The 16,811-nt window shown below is 44.0% G+C and overlaps 1 protein-coding gene across 1 annotated transcript; it reads left to right on the top strand.

Moving 5' to 3' along the window:
* The first annotated feature begins 26 nt into the window (after positions 1–26).
* On the top strand, positions 27–16,152 carry LOC145347972 (2-5A-dependent ribonuclease-like). Its single transcript, XM_080196002.1, has 6 exons — positions 27–1,697; positions 6,085–6,260; positions 9,196–9,413; positions 12,059–12,191; positions 13,901–14,022; positions 15,999–16,152. The coding sequence occupies exons 1-6, from the start codon at positions 32–34 to the stop codon at positions 16,123–16,125; spliced, it is 2,442 nt and encodes an 813-aa protein (XP_080052128.1). The 5' UTR covers positions 27–31; the 3' UTR covers positions 16,126–16,152.
* The last annotated feature ends 659 nt before the right edge of the window (positions 16,153–16,811 follow it).

A 16,811-nucleotide genomic window follows, 5' to 3' on the forward strand; every position in this document is an offset into this window, starting at 1 on the left:
TTGTTCTTTTTGCTAAATAGGGAAGAAAAGCATGACAGAGCAAGAAAAGAAAAGATTGGTTGAAGCTCTTGATGGAACAGAACTTGGTGAAAAGCTACGGGACCTCTGCGAGTCTAGCAATCCTGATCTCTCACAAGTCGAAAGATTAATCAAGGATGGACGTTTGGAGGGATTAGACACCGATACATTCGGAACAATTTTGTGTCTTGCTGCATCGAAAAATCAAAAAGATATCGTCAGATTGCTTTTGAATAACAAAGCAGATGTGAACTATCAGAGGCCAGATTATGGTTGGACGCCGCTCTTTAATGCTGTACAAGGAGACTATGAAAACATTGTCGACTTATTGTTGCAACATGGGGCCGATCCAGGTCTTAGGAAGAAAAATGGAGCCACACCTTTCATTGTTGCTGCGATAACTGGCAATGTGAATCTGCTTGAAAAGTTTCTAGGCCTGGGTGCAGATGTCAATGAGACGGATGACAATGGTTTTACTGCCTTTATGGAAGCGGCACAGTACGGGAATAAGGACGCTCTACAATTCCTCTTCCAGCAGAATGCTGAGGTGAACAAGCATAGGGAAGTGTCTGATGCCAAAAAGAAGGTTGGAAAAGGTGGAAAGACTGCCCTGATTGACGCTGTGGTAGAAGGCCATCAGGACATTGTTGAGGTCCTATTGGACAAAATGCATGCCGATGTTAATGCGCTTGACAACCTCGGCAAAACAGCATTGCACCATGCCTTGGAGAATGACAACCAGGAAATCGTGGAGACTCTATTAGACCGTGGAGCCCACGTTAACATCATAGACAAAAATGAAAACATACCTCTCGCTACTGCATTGGCTAAAAATACCTTGCAATTCCCAGTGCTGAAACTGCTGTTACAACGTACACAGAATCTGAAAGTCCGGGATAGCAAAGGGAAAACACCATTGATCCTTGCAGCAGAGAAGAAGAATTCAAAGGTGGTTAAACTACTGCTAGAGAGTCAAAGAGTTGAAATTGACGCGCAGGATAATTTGGGGCAGACTGCCTTATTAGCAGCAGTCGAAAATAAAGATGCTTTGTTGACGGAAATATTGTGTGAGGGAGGGGCTGATGTCTCCTGTGGGGACCAGAGTGGGAATACACCATTACTGATAGCCAAAAGGAACTATGACAATAAAACAGCAAAGATATTGAATAAATATGGGGCAGGGATTACATCCAACAGGAAACCTCTTTCAAGTTGGAAGAATCATAGTGTGCGCTGGCATGACACTCTGGGAAAACTGCAAAAGGTACAACGGGCTCCCATTGGAAAAATGAAGCTATCCAGAATGCCGGATTTTAAGATTACCAAAGACAACATGACGGAAGTCTACCTTGGTTTCTATAACAATGAGAGTGAAGTTGCAGTGAAATGTCACAGGAAGGACAGTGAAGAAGCCAAAAAAGAAATGGATTGCCTCAGAATCCCTGCCATCAATGACAGCAGTCTGTTTGTTAATCTTTTACATTGGGAAAGTGACGAGTATTGTGATTACTTGTGTCTGGATCTCCACGAGTATAATCTGGAGGAATGTATGGCCAACTGGCCTAAGGAAATTCAAAAGGGGGCCCCTAAAATAATGAAGCAGTTAGTTGAGGCCCTCCAGATTTTGCACAGAGTTGGGTGTGCTCACCGGGATTTGCATCCAACAAATATCCTCAGAGGTAATTCTTTGAACATTTTCATAGATTTTGGATTGCAATGAATCCTGAATTTCTCCTCATGTCACTTTTGCTTTTTTTCACTAATTGCTTTAAATCTGAGCCCATCGTTCTCATTCCTTTCATGAGTGCCAACACTTTCTCCCCATCTATTCTTTCTAAAACTTTTCAGGATTTTGAATGACACTTCAGAAGGATGTCATTGACTGTCACTTTCAGACAGCGTCTGCTTGTGAATGGAACTTCTTTCTTTAGTTTGTTGGTAAGGTCAAAGCACGGTGGTGCAATGGTTAACACTGCTGCCTCACAGCACCAAGGACCTGGGTTCAATTCCGGCCTCAGGTCACTGTCTGTGCAGAGTTTGCACATTCTCCCCGTGTCTGCATTACTTTCCTCAGGGTGCTCTGGTTTCCTCCCACACTTCAAAGACGTGCAGGTTAGGGGGATTGCCATAGTAAATGCATGGGCTTAGGGCAGGGTGGGTGGGCCTGAACTGGAACCATGTGATTAATCTGTATTGCCAGAATGAAAGGATGCACTATCTGCATTCATTCAGCATAAATTTTGATTGATATCAGTAGGAAATAACCAAACATGATCACCTCAGTGCTGCTGCCTCTACACCACCTGAAATGCTGGAAGCAATCTCAAGAGCATAAGGATTATGCCTCACAAAAAGAACTGTGTTTCAGTTCAGTGCAAAATGAACACAAATTTCTCCTTAGAACTACAAAGTGGTTACAGTACAGGAGGAGGCTCATTGTGCCTGCCATGTCTCTGAATGAGCAATTCACATAATGCCATTGCCCCACCATCTCCCCGTAACCCTTCACATTCTTCTTTTTCAGATCAAAATCCAATTTCTTTTTAAATGCCTCGATTGAACCTGTCCCCACTACAGTTTCAGGCAGCACATTCCAGACCCTAACCGCTCATGGTGTGGAAGAAGTCTCTCCTTGAGTCTCCATTGCTTAGAATAATAGAATTGTGGAATTTCGCAGCACAGAAGGAGGCCATTTGACCCACTGTGAGTGCACTGCCACCTGAAAAAGCTACCCAGCTAGTCCCATTCTCCAGCCCTGTTTCCATATCCCTCTAAATTCATCAAATTCAAATATGTCTCCTGCTCTCTTATGAAATCTCTGATGGAATCTGCCTCTACCACTGCCCCCACCAGCACATTCCCAATCCCAGGAACACTCTAAGTAAAGCTTTTCCTCCTCATCGCAATCCTCGCTCTCTTGCTGACCATCTTGAAGTTATGACCCCAAGTCACTGACACACCAGCTAGTGGGAACTGAATATCCTCCTTTACCCTGTCAAAAGTGTTCATCATTTTGGACAGCTCAATAAGGTCACCTCTTAATCTTCTCTGCTCCAAGGAGAATAAACCCAATTTCTCTAATTTCCTTTGCACTCTCTCTTAGGGCTTTAACATCCTTCCTTAAACAAGGTGCCCAGAACTGAAAACAGTACTCCACATGTGGTCTGACCACTAATTTGGAGAGGTGCAGCATCACTTCCTTACTTTTGTACTCTATGTCTCTATTTATAAACCCAGGAATCCTATAACTAATTGCTTCAACCTGCCTGGGTACTGTCAGAGAATGATACACGTGAACCCTGATGTCCTTCTGTCACTGTACTCCCCCCAAAGTTGTACCATTGAGTCTGTATTGTTCTCCCCATGTTTCTTCTACCAAATGCATTACCTCACATTTCGCTGCATTGGAATTCATCTGCCAGGTGCCTGCCTGGCCAACTTGTCAGTGTCCATCTGAAGTTGCTCAGCAGCATCCTCACAATTCACTATTCTCCCTAGCTTAGTATCATCTGCAATTTTAGACATTTTTGCCCTCAACACCAATTTCTAAATTGGTTATATAAATCAGAAAAAGCAAGGATCCCAACACTGATCCCTGGGGAATACCACTTTCAACTCGTCTCCAGCCTGAGAAATGTCCGTTAAACCTTCTGTTTCCTGTCTCTTAGCCGACATCAAATCCATGCTGCTAATCAATCCCAAATATTTCCAATATTCTAACCAAGCTGCCATGTGGCACTGTATCAAATGCTTTCTGAAAGTCCAAATATATAACATCCACAGTACTATCCTCATCTACTCCCTGTGTCACCTCTTCAAAGAACTCAGTAACATTTGTCAGATATGACCTGCCCTTGACAAAGCATGTTGACTGTCTAAAATTAACTTATTTTTCTTTAACTGTATACTTATCTTATCCTGTATTATGGCCTCCATCAGTTTTCTCACTGTTGATGTCAGGCTGACAGTTTCCTGAGTAACCCTTTGCCCCTTTCTTAAACAATGGCTTCATACCTGCAATCCTCCAGTCCTCCAGCTTCTTTTACCAATGATTATAAATCTGTACTCTTTTGTTCTCAATCCTTCCATCAATGGGAACAATTTCTCCCTACCAACTCTGTTCAGACACCTTTGAACATCTCGATCAAATCTCCTGTCAACCTTCTCCAAGGAAAGCAATCCTAACTTCCCCAGTAGAAACCCTACAGTGCAGAAAGAGGCCATTTGGCTGATCGAGTCTGCACCAGCCACAATCCCACCCAGGCCCTACCCCCATATCCCAACATATTTACCCACTAATCCCTCTAACCTACACACCTCAGGACACTAAGAGCAATTTTTTTTAGCATGGCCAATCAACCTGACCTGCACATCTTTGGACTGTGGGAGGAAACCGGAGCACCCGGAGGAAACCCACACAAGATATGGGGAGAATGTGCAAACTCCACACAGACAATGACCCAGGCCGGGAATTGAACCCAGGTCCCTGGAGCTGTGAAGCAGCAGCGCTGAACGCTGTGCTACCGTGCTGCCCCTAGTCTATCTTCATAAATCATAAAACCCCTACAGTGCAGAAGGAGGCCATTCAGCTCATTGAGCCTGCACTGACCACAATCCCACACAGGCCCCATCCCTATACCCCATGCATTTACATCAGCTAGTACCCTGACATCAAGGGAAAACCCAGCATGGCCAATGCACCCACTTCATAACTGAAGTTCCTCATCCCAGAAACCATTCTTGTGAATCTTTTCTGTACTATCTCTAATGCACTTATATTCTTCTTAACGTGTGGCACCTGAAACTTGGTGACGTACTCCAGGAGGCCAAATAAGTGTTTATACAAGTTAATGCGACTTGAATAAAAGCAAAGTACTGCAGATTTCCTGGCCTTTTTTGCTAAGATCAAGCGTCAGATGAAGCCCAAGAAAGGGTGCAATGCCTTTTCTTGTCAGCTTGGACCTTGTCTGTCTGCCGTAGGGACTAAGAATTAGAATTAATTTGAGTTTGGTTTTTGGAACAAGCAACAAATGGGTTTGGGCTTGCCTGGTCCACACTGCCACACTGGCTTTGTAACTTTAAAAATGGAGTAAAAAAAATTTTTTTAAATACTGCAGATATTGCAATCTGAAGCAAAAACAGAAAATGCTGGAAAACTAATCAGACCTGGCAACACCTGTGGAGAGAGAATCGGAGTTAATGGTTTGAGTCTGAAATGACTGAAGAAGTCATACAGACTTGAAACTTTAACTCTGTTTTTCTCTCCAGATATGCTGCCAGATCTGCTGAGTTTTTCCAGCACTTTCTGCTTTTGTTCAACATTATGTGCTTGCTTTTGTACTGTGTCCCTATCAATAAAGCCCAGGATATTGTTCTTTAAGTGCTCTCGCCACCTGTCCTGCCACCTTCGATGATTTATGCACATTTGTACCAGGCCTTTGAACTTTAGCACCCCTTTTAGAATTCTATCCTTTATTTTATTTTGTCTCTCCATTTCCTTCACATCAAAATGAATCACTTCACATTTCTGCACATTGAACTTCATACGTCACTTGTACACACATTCCACCATCTTGCCTTTGTCCTTCTGAAGTCCTACATTATCCTCCTCACAATTCACACACTTTGTGTCATCCACATGTTTGGAAACTATTACTGAGGTCTAGCTAGTTATTGTATCTGAGGAAGAGCAGATGTCCCAACACCGATCCCAGGAGAACATCACTGGCAACCTTCCTCCAGTCCAAGACACGGCATTCATCACTACACTAGTTACTGTGAATAATGTCTCTCTGGGGAGAGCTCAGACAACAGGCCTATTTTCCAAGTGAACTTCCTCCCAGCCTATTACCCAAATATTCACTTCTCCCTCGCGTGTTTACTCAGCTCCTCCTGAAATGCTGAAAAAATGTTCGCATTTAAACAGATTTGCTGTACAAGTCAACTTGATGAATTTAAAGAAACAAAAGTGCAGATTTTATTTGAAAGTAATTGGTTGTACTGAAGATTGATTTGGACTACTTTTGCACTGTGTCTGCTGCAATACAATGCTTTCTTTTTCCACAGATATTGAAAAAAACTTTCGTCTGGCGGATTTTGATAAGAGTGTGAATTGTGGTAAGGATTCAGCTGTGGCCATTTCCTGCAAAGCGACCTGGGAGGCATCCGAAATCCTTGAGAAACTGAAAGACTCACCAGCAGCAACCTTCGGAGCGGATGAACTTTTCAAGGCGGATTTGCAGGTCCACACTGTAGTTTCCCTCTCTCTCCTGAGGCATCAAGGGTAAAGGGTCATAGTCTTTCATGCAGCTAATGTTGCGAGGGGTAAAAGGTAAATGGGATAAACAAAGAGCTGGTAGCGATTTGATCTGATGATGCCAAGTTCAGGTTTAAAGCTGTTGAGAGGAAGGTTGATTGAGGTAAGGAGCTCGACTGTTTTGGGTCTATCTTTTTATTCCTTAGTGATGGGAAGGTGTTGAAGAAGCCTCAGTGAGTTCTTGCAATGTATCTTGTAGACAGTACACATGTCTGCCACTATGTGTTGGTGATGGAGGGAGTGAATGTTGAAGATGTTGGACACAACCAAGTGGGGCGGCTTTGTCCTGGATCGTGTCAGGTTTTTTGAGTATTGTTGGAACCACACTCATGCGAGTGGAGAGTGTTCCATCAATCTCCGGAATGTGGACACTGAGGTCTGAGAGGGCACAATGAGGAGGGGGAAGTGTGGGGAAGTTGAAACCCGATTCACTAATGTCCTTTAGGGAAGGAAATCTGTTGTCTTTTACCCAGTTTGGCCTACACCTGACTCCAGACCCACAGCTATGTGGTTGACTCATAGCTACCTTCTGAAATGGCCGAGTGAGACACTCAAGTCAAGTGCAATTAGAGATGGACAACAAAAGGTGTTTAGGAAGGACTTGAAGCAATAGAAGCTGTCGAACTATGTGACTGTATGCCATTGTGTTGTAAAGGTAGTTGGCAGGTATGCTTTAACAGGGGACTGGAGAATAACAAAATATTACCCATGGTATGATGTATGGAGTAAACACAGTAAGAAGCCTCACAACACCAGGTTGAAGTCCAACCAGTTTATTTGACAGTAAACCCACAAGCCTTACTATCAAATAAACCTTTTGGACTTTAACCTGGTGTTGTGAGACTTTTTACTGTGTTTACCCCAGTCCAACGCTGGCATCTCCATCATGATGTATGGAGTCACAGGGTAATTTACTCTGAGAGAATACTCTGTAAGCAGCTTACCTGTGTTGCAGAAACACCATTAATGCTGGTAACCTGGAATCTATAAATAGTGAAGACTAACAATAAGCGGTTCATATTGAAACATACTAATGTCAAGCTCCTCATGCCTGAGGCACCACTGCAGCAGTAGGACAAGAGTCAAGAAAAATAAAAAAGAGAAAGGATAGACACTATGCATAGTTCTATAAATACAAATTTGTGTTGTATTGAGATGGCAGCACCTTGTATGCATGCAGCTGTCTGCTCTAATCTAACAATTGGTCAAGTCTATCCAAAGAGAAGCTCAGATATAGATACACCACTTGGTTGAAGCAGATTCATATAATCTCAGGTGAGTGTAGCAGGCTTTGTCTCTAACTGAACTGAACTGAAGTAGCTGACCTCAGCAGCAGTGATGATGACTGCACTCTGCCCTTGACCTCAGTGCCCTGATGTAGCCTCCTGGGAAATGCCTGGTGAGTGCTGCTTGAAGTGGGACTGGAAGCAGAGAGGGTTAGCTGTAAGGGGATCTGTACCGAGAGTGACAACATGCTTAACAAGCAGCTCAGCTGCTGAACACTTACAGGGGGACGTGGGGAAATGCTCAATGGTTTCAAGTCTGGACTGCACACATGTATCTGCGGAAGCTGGATCAAGGAGGAATAAATGTCATTTCCTCAATTTCAGGCTGACCAGTATCAGGGATTTCGCTGGTCTTTTTAATTAATTTGGCTCTTTCTAAAACGTATTCTTTCACAGATTGTGTGTGTCGCTGGCTGGGCCAGCATTTGTTGCCCAACCCTAATTGCCCTTGAACTGGTTTGCTCGCCATTGCAGAAGGTAATTAAGAGTTACATTGCTGTGGGTGAGGACAGCAGATTTCCTTCCCTAAAGGACATTGGTGAAGCAGGTGGGTTTTAACAACTATCCACAATGGTCGCACGGTCGCCATTTCTGAGATGAGCTTTTAGTTCCAGATTTATGAATTGAATTTCAATTCCACCAGCTGCCACGGTGGGATTTGAACCTGTGACCCCAGATTCACATTAGCCTGGGCCTCTGGATTACTAGCCCAGTGACGCTCCCAACACGGCCATAAGGAAGATAATGTTGCTTTTACTTTGGTGTTCCCTGTGTTATTTGACACATTATTTATTTAATATATTTAATAATATTTATTGAAAACAGTATGCCGGGGAGGCAGTGGCGTAGTGGTATTGTCACTGGACTAGTAATCCAGTGGCCCAGACTAATGTTCTGGGGTCACAGGTTCAGATCCCACTGTGGCAGCTGGTGGAATTGAAATTCAATTCACAAATCAAAAAAAAACTAGTTTAAAATTAGCTTTGTCTCACTTGGGAGTTTATTGTGCAAGCTTCCAGAAGACAGGAGGGAACCTGTGACAGGGTAGAGGCCAGTGCAGGAACAGGCCCTTCAGCCCTCCAAGCGTACGCTGATTATGAAAATATATGCACTTATGGATCCTTCCTTTCCCACCCTATCTTTGTATGTGTCTAGCTGCCCCTTAAGTGCCGCTATCATACTTACTCCCACTACCTCTCTGGGCAGCGCATTCCAGACATTCACCACCCTCTGTGTAAAAAAAAACTTGCCTCGCACATCTCCTCTAAACTTCTCCACGTGCAACTTAAACCTACGTCCCCTAGTACTTTCCTACCCTCGGAAAGAGCGTCTGATTATCCGCTCAGAGTGTCTGATTATCCATGTCACTTATAATCTTGTAAAATCTCCTTCTGTATTGAAAGTTAAAACATAATGAAATATAAAAAAACAAATATTTATAAAATGAATTTGAGGGGTGGTGAAACGGAATTATATTTTAATTGGTGTCTTGTATATTCGTGGAGCTGGGATTTGACTGGCTTCCATGCCGCTTGACAAAATGTTGAGCCTAAAGCAGTTTTCTTCACTGGACAGACTCTTGGACGGCTGCTGCATTATATTATGACTGGAGGGAAGGAACCCTATAGCTCTGAGGAGGATCTGCTTGAGAATAATCCTTCTCTCGATCAGGAGCTTTGCGAACCCAAGAATGCTGAAGCCAGAGATTTCATCGAGCGCTTGTTAGCACCAGCAGGGAAGAGAGCTACACTGAGCGAGATCAAACAACATCCACTGCTGTGGAAAGATGTTGGGTAAGTCCAGCTGGCTCAGAGAATGTTCAAAAAGATCTGAGTAGATAATGTAGAGGCGAGTTACATGATAGCGGGTAGACCTATTAAGAGTATAGAAATGCAGAGGGACCTGGGAGTGCAAGTGCACAAGTCTTTGAAGGTGGCAACACAGGTGGAGAAGGTTGCGAAGAAAGCTTATGGTATGCTAGCCTTTATAGGAAGGGGTATAGAGTACAAGAGCTGGCGTCTAATGCTACAGTTGCGCAGAATGTTGGTTAGACCACATTTGGAGTACTGCGTCCAGTTCTGGTCACCTTACTACCGGAAGGACGTGGAGACCCTGGAAGAGTACAGAGGAGGTTTACCAGGATACTGCCTGGTATGGAAGGACTGGGTTATGAGGAAAGATTGGGTAAACTGGGGCTCTTTTCCTTAGAAAGACGGAGGTTAAGGGGGGATCTGATAGAGGTGTATGAAATAATGAAGGGTATGGAATGCACTGCCAAGTAAGGTGGTGGAGGCAGGCACACTAGACTTGTTTAAGGTTTACTTAGATAGACACGAGCGAAACAGGGATGGAGGGTTATAGGAGACTGTTTTAAATAAGGATCAGAGCCTCGGGACGTTTCTGGAAATCAACTGTTATATGTGTTGATGTTTTTCTCTTTTACTTCGCAGGTGTGTTGGTCCACCTTGTTGTCTAACGAGGGGCATGCACACGGTGGGTTGTGCGTGGGCTGCTCTTGGATGTTTCAAGAATAGCCTAGTACTTCGCGTCATTTGTGTATGCTTAAAACTAGACCAGCAGATGGGCACCACTGTTGCCCAGATGTAACTATCACTGTTAGCTGTGCAGATACATGGATTTGGGCCAGTGTCTGTGGGAGTTTGCGCATTCTCCCTGTGGTTGCGTGGATTTCCTCTGGGTGCTCCGGTTTCCTCCCACACCCCAAAGATGTGCTCTTAGGCTGATTGGTGTAACAAATTGTCCCTAAATTATTCTCCTCTTAATCTGGTTTCCAATGGGGGTACCATAAGCACAGACATGGGTCAAGGGTGGAGGAGGGAAAACACATTGTTAAGATGGCGGCTTGGGCTCATTGGGCCGAAGGGCCTATTTCCCGTGCTGTGTTGTTCTTTGTTCTTTCTTTGTTCTTTGAGTATCCATGATTCCTAAAGGGGTTGAGAGTTTAAAATTTCCTATTAAATTCTGATGTGCACTAAGAGAGGTATCAGCAGAGCTACTGATATCACTCGATTGTTCCTCACTATGGGTCATAGAATCATAGCGTCATAGAATTCCTACAGTGCAGAAAGTGGTCATTCAGTCTGTGGAGTCTGCATTGACCACAGGCCCTATTCCCGTAAATCTACATTGACTAGGCCAATCAAGCTAACCTGCACACCTTTGGACTGTGGGAGGAAATGGAGCACCCGGAGAAAACACACCCAGACACGGGGAGAACGTACAGACTCCCCACAGACAGTGACCTGAGGCTGTAATTGAACCCAGGTCCCTGGCGCTATGAGGTAGCAGTGCTAACCACTGTGCCACCATGATGTAGCGATGCCAGCGTTGGACTAGGGTAAACATAGTAAGAAGTCTCACAACACCAAGTTATAGTCCAACCAGTTTATTTGATAGTAATCCCACAAGCTTTTGGAAATTGTGTTCCTTCGTCAGGTGTGTGTGAGACATCTGAGATAGATAGATGTTTGATCGATAAAGGAATCAAGAGTTACGGACAAAGGGTAATAAAGCAGACATGAGCAATCAGCCATGATCCTATTGAATATTAGAGCAGGCCCGAGGGGCTGCATGGCCTACTCCTGTTCCTATTTATTAAGGTCTTTTAGTCTTTAGTGTGTGTCTTTCAATTGATATCTTTCTCCCCTCAGCACCATTAGTGGACTACAGTTAATATTAATTGCACTGTAGCTTCACGATGGAGAGGGAGACTGAGCAACTGCAATTAATCTGATTAATTCCCCATTTCATCAGTGCTATGTACATCTATACAAGATGACATTTGTATAACTGAAGTTCCTTCTCCTTTGTTACCCCGCATTAAGCGGGTGTTGATATTATGTTGTGGCACTCTCCCATCGTCAAGAGGTGATGGAACAAAAGACATTTATTGAAAAGAACAAAATACATCTATTGATAAGAGAAATTAGGTACAGGAGTAGCCGCTGTAGGCTGCTCTGGAGTTGTGCTCCAGTCTTTATGATGTCAACTACATAGCTGCTGGATGTATTCTGCCCGAGAGAGGACTCCACTCTCTGGGGTGACCACATAATTTCTGTTCTCTATCTGTGCTGAAGTCAGGTGACTCTCTTCTGCTGTGCTGTCTTTAAGAGACAGACGCTACATAGGCAACTGTTGGTGACCGGAAACTTCCAATGGATTGGTCCATGATGATGGTTTGCTTTCTGCAATATGGCTAACCAGGAAACTCTCTCACTCTTACCTGCTGCTTCATGTTGGGAGGATGTACACGCTGGTAATCAACCTGTTTGACCCTGTTATGAATGTGCCTTCCATGGCCATCAAATCCTGGAGTGAGACCTGAAACTGGACTTTCTAGCCCAGAGGCAGGGACACTACCCACTGTGCCACAATATTACCTATCCCATAAACTGTGTTTACTTTGTTTTCCTTCCAGAAAAAGCCAGTTTGTCCAAGGCCTTGCTAATGAACATGATGTGACAAAACGGAATCAAGCCAGTCAGATAGTCCAGATTCTCAACAAGGCAGGCGAGGACCAGGAAAGATCATTTCACAAGTGGACACAGAAGGTACAACTTCTAATCTGTAATTCCCAGAGCTTTCAGATTCTGGGGTCTGATTAGCATTGTTTGTCTAGTTTAGATGCTCCAAGCTGCTAAAGACCTCAATAAATTTTTTAAAAATAATTCTTCCACAGGATGTGGGCGTCACTGATCAGACCAGCATTTATTGCTCATCCCTAATTGTCCTTGAGAAGGTGGTGGTGGTGAGCTGCCTTCCTGAATCGCTGCAGTCCATTTGCTGTAGGTACACCCACAGTGTTGTTAAGGAGGGAGTTCCAGGATTTTGACCCAGCGTTAGTTAAGGAACGGTGATATATTTCCAGGACAGGATGGTGAGTGACTTGGAGGAGAACCTCTCCTGGGTATTCCCAGGTATCTGCTTCCATTGTCCTTCTAGATGGTAATAGTTGTGGTGAGTTCCTGCAGCTCATCTTGTAGATGGTACACATTGCTGCTGCTGCTGGATGGTGGTGGAGGGAGTGAATGCTGTAGGTTGTGGACAGGGTGTCAATCGAGCAGCTCTTAGACTTGGATAGTGTCAAGCTTCTTGAGTGTTGTTGGAGCTGCACTCAGCCAGACAAGCGGAGAGTATTCCATCACACTCCTGACTTGTGCTTTGTAGATGTGGACAGGCTTTGGGGAGCCCAGAGGTGAGTTACTTGCTACAGGATTCCCAGCCACTGACTTGCTCTTGTAGCCACAGTATGTATTTGATTTGTCCAGTTCAGTTCCTGGTCAATGGTAACCCTCAGGGTGTTGATAGTGGGAGATTCAGTGATGGTAATGCCATCGAACGTCAAGGGGTTTTGGTTTAATCCTCCCATGTTGGAGATGGTCATTGGCTGGCATTTGTGTGGCATGAATGTTATTTGCCACTTGTCAGCCCAAATCTGGATGTTGTCCAGATCTTGCTGCTTTTGGACATGGACTGCTTCAGTGTCTGAGAAGTCACGAATGGTGTTGAACATTGTGCAATCATTGACGAACATCCCAACTTCAGACCTTATGATGGAAGGAAAGTCATTGATGAAGCAGCTGAAGTTGGTTGGGCCTAGGACATTACCCTGATGAATTCCTGCAGTGATGTCTTGGAGCTGAGATAATTGACCTCCAGCCACCACAATCATCTTCCTTTGTCCTGGGTATCACTTGAACCAGCGAGCGTTTTCCCCCTGATTCCCAGTTGTTACGACTCCTTGATACCACACTCGGATAATAGATAATTTTATGAGCAGATTGGTGCGAGGAATTAGAAATTCGTAGGTGTGTTGAAGGAGAAGGTGAGGATACAAATTTCCTATTCTCCTATGTTGCTGATATCAGCTCTGACATGGTGGGAGATGCCAGAAAAGACTAGGGGAAGCAATGATTCTGTAAATGTAGTTAAATATACAACATACATTAATAAAATTAATTTCACCCAGTTTCTCATCAGTAAGTGTTTGAGTCTGTTATCCATCAAACAGCTCCTTCAGTTGGTGAAGGCAATGACCGTAACTGAGTGGAGGAGTGAGGGGTAGCATACGCCAGAAGAACCAGTCATACTGTTTGCATTTGTGCCGCCTTTCTAATAGAAATCCTTAGGCAAGATCGCCTCCTCCTGGGCTGGAGGAGGAAGAACACGCACAGCAGATAGCTGTGGTTCGAATGTGAATGGAGGAAGTAACAAAGCCAGTTTAATTTAACATGAAAGTCTGCTTTTCCTTTTCTTTTAGATTTGTCTAGAAGTACTGAGTGACATGAATAAGAGACAACATAGGAATCCATATACGGACACCACCAGTGACCTCCTGAAATTCATCAGAAACCTAATCCAGCATTTTGATGAAAAGAAAAGGTACATGAATTGGGTGCCGTTATCTCATTTCCTTTTCTCAATTCTATATTTACTGTAGATTTAAAACAAAAAGACTGAGGTTTCCTTGTTTTCTTCCCTCCTGGTAGCTCTTAGTGAAGCCCAGAGAGACCAATGAAGATTTAATTGATTGATGGCACTCTTTCATAGGAGGAGTCCATTCAGCCCCACAAAGCAGCTCTACCATGCAGTGAAATGATCCCAGTTCTAACACCACTTATCTGCTTTAGCTTCATAACTTTTAACTCCCTGGCTAGAAGAAAAAACAATCTGTCAGCATTGGATTGAGCTGGCTTTTTGCGAGAGAGATTTCCATGCTTTTCCCAAAAAGGTACACATCTCCCTTCCTGGTCATGAAGAAATGTTTCTATGCTTCTCCTGAATGACGTTATCTGATCTTGTTTTCTTCCCTCCTAATAGCTCTTTATGAGGACGGCAGGGTGACACAGTGGTTAGCACTTCTGCCTCACAGTGCCAGGGATCTGAGTTCGATTCCTGGCTTGGGTCACTGTCTGTATGGAGTTTGCACATTCTCCCCTTACCTGCATGCGTTTCCTCCAGATGCTCCAGTTTCTTCCCTCACATCAAAGATGTGCGGATTAGGTAGATTGGCCATGCTAAATTGTTCCTTAGTGTCAGTGAGACTAACTAGAGTAAGTGCATGGGGTTATGGCCCTGTGGTAAGTGTAGACTTGATGGGCCGAATGGCCGTCTTCTGCACTGTAGGATTCTATCATTCTATAATCTAATCAGGGGTTTATATAGGGGTAACGCGACTTTGTTCCTTCAAAGTCCTGGCGTTCTTGATTACAAGGCTTCTTGACTATTATTGCGCCTGACTACTTTATTTGGGTCGTATGCACGAGTACTCTTAAGTTCAGCGTTCCTAGCTTTGCACCATTTAAGAAATGGGAAAATGGTGATCTAATAGTAATGTCACTGGTAATCTAGTGACCCATGTTAATGTTCAGGGCTCTGAACATTCCCTCTCCCCTCCTGAGGGGCACTGCATGCTGGGATACAGTTCTATAGAGGCCCACAGCACAGTGTGGGCAGGCCGTAGTGTAGTGGGAATGTCACTGGGCTAGTAATCCAGAGGCCCAGGCTAATGCTCCAGGGTCACAAGTTCAAATCTCATCAATTCATAAATCTGGAATTAAAAGCTCATCTCAGTCATGGTGACCGTGAAACTCATTGTGGATTGTTGTAAAAATTCATCTGGTTCACTAATGTCCCTTTAGGGAAGGAAAGCTACTGGCCTATATGTGACTCCAGACCCACAACTATATGGCTGTTTTGGAAGTGGCATAGTAAGTTCAAAGGATGATTACAACTGGCCAACAGATGGTCCCTTGTTAGTAACGTCCATATCCCATGGTAAAATAAAGGGTAAAAAAAGCCACAATTTACTAATCTTTGTGCATTCAGTAAATGGGGACATTTGACTCTTTATTGTGTTAACAAAGTCATCAATAAATATATACATTGTTCCAACCCTGACACAGATCCTTGTGGGACATCACTGGTTGTTTTCGAGAACTTAGCCATTGCGCCATGGTGGCACAGTGCCTCGCAGCACCAGGGACCCAGGTTCAATTCTGGCCTCTGGTGACTGTGTGGAATCTGTACATTCTCCCCATGTCTGCGTGGGTTTCCTCCAGGTGATCCAGTTTCCTCCCACAGTCCAAAGATATGCAGGTTTGGTGGATTAGCCATGCTAGATTGCCCTCAGTGTGAGGGGGGGAGTAGCAGAGTAAATATGTGGGATCACAGGAATAGGGCCTGGGTGGGATTGTTGTCAGTGCAATCTTGATGGGCTCAATGGCCCCCTCCTGCACTGTAGGGCTTCAATGCAAGACCTTTAATGTTAATATTTTGATTTCTCGTGAGCAGTAAATTGCAAAACAGCATACGTATGGCTTGGTGAGAAAAACGTATCTAATTGCTTCTTTTTTCAGTTCACGTGCTTACCGTTTCATGGAAAGTGCAGAAAGTTATTGCTTTGGATTATTTCCGGATCTTGTCATCGCTACCTACAACGCTGTGAAGGATACCGAGTGGAAGAAGCACTTTCCAAAAGAATAGAGACGACTACTACCTTCCAAGGATTGAGATCTCAATATTATTAATATTAAAATATTAATCTCAATATTTATTCGCAATAAAGTGGATGAACTTGCAGCGTGGATCAGTACCTGGGACTTTGATGTTGTGGCCATTTCTGAGACATGGATAGAGCAGGGTCAGGAATGGATGTTGCAGGTTCCGGGGTACAAATGCTTTAGTCGGAGTAGAGAAGAAGGTAGAAGGGGGGGTGGGGTAGCATTGCTAGTCAAGGACTGTATCACAGTGTCGGAGAGAAAGTTTGATGAGGACTTGTCAGTTGAGGTAGTATGGGCGGAGATTAGAAATAGGAGAGGAGAGGTCACCCTGTTGGGAGTCTTTTATAGACCTCCTAAAAGTTCTAGAGAGGTTGAGGAAAGGATTGCGGAGACAATCCTGGTTAGGAGTGAAAGTAATAGGGTAATTGTTATGGGGGACTTTAACTTTACGAATATTGATTGGAGTTGCTATAGTTCTAGCTCGCTAGAGGGGTCAGTGTTTGTACAAAGCGTGCAGGAAGGTTTTTTGTCTCAGTATGTAGACAGGCCAACTAGAGGTGAGGCTATATTGGATTTGGTGCTGGGAAATGAGCCAGACCAGGTGCTAGACTTGGAAGTTGGTGTGCATTTTGGTGATAGTGACCACAATTCGGTTACGTTCACCTTAGT

The sequence above is a fragment of the Carcharhinus amblyrhynchos genome, chromosome 9 (assembly GCF_965287045.1).
Source record: "Carcharhinus amblyrhynchos chromosome 9, sCarAmb.v2.hapA, whole genome shotgun sequence".
NCBI lineage: Eukaryota > Metazoa > Chordata > Chondrichthyes > Carcharhiniformes > Carcharhinidae > Carcharhinus > Carcharhinus amblyrhynchos.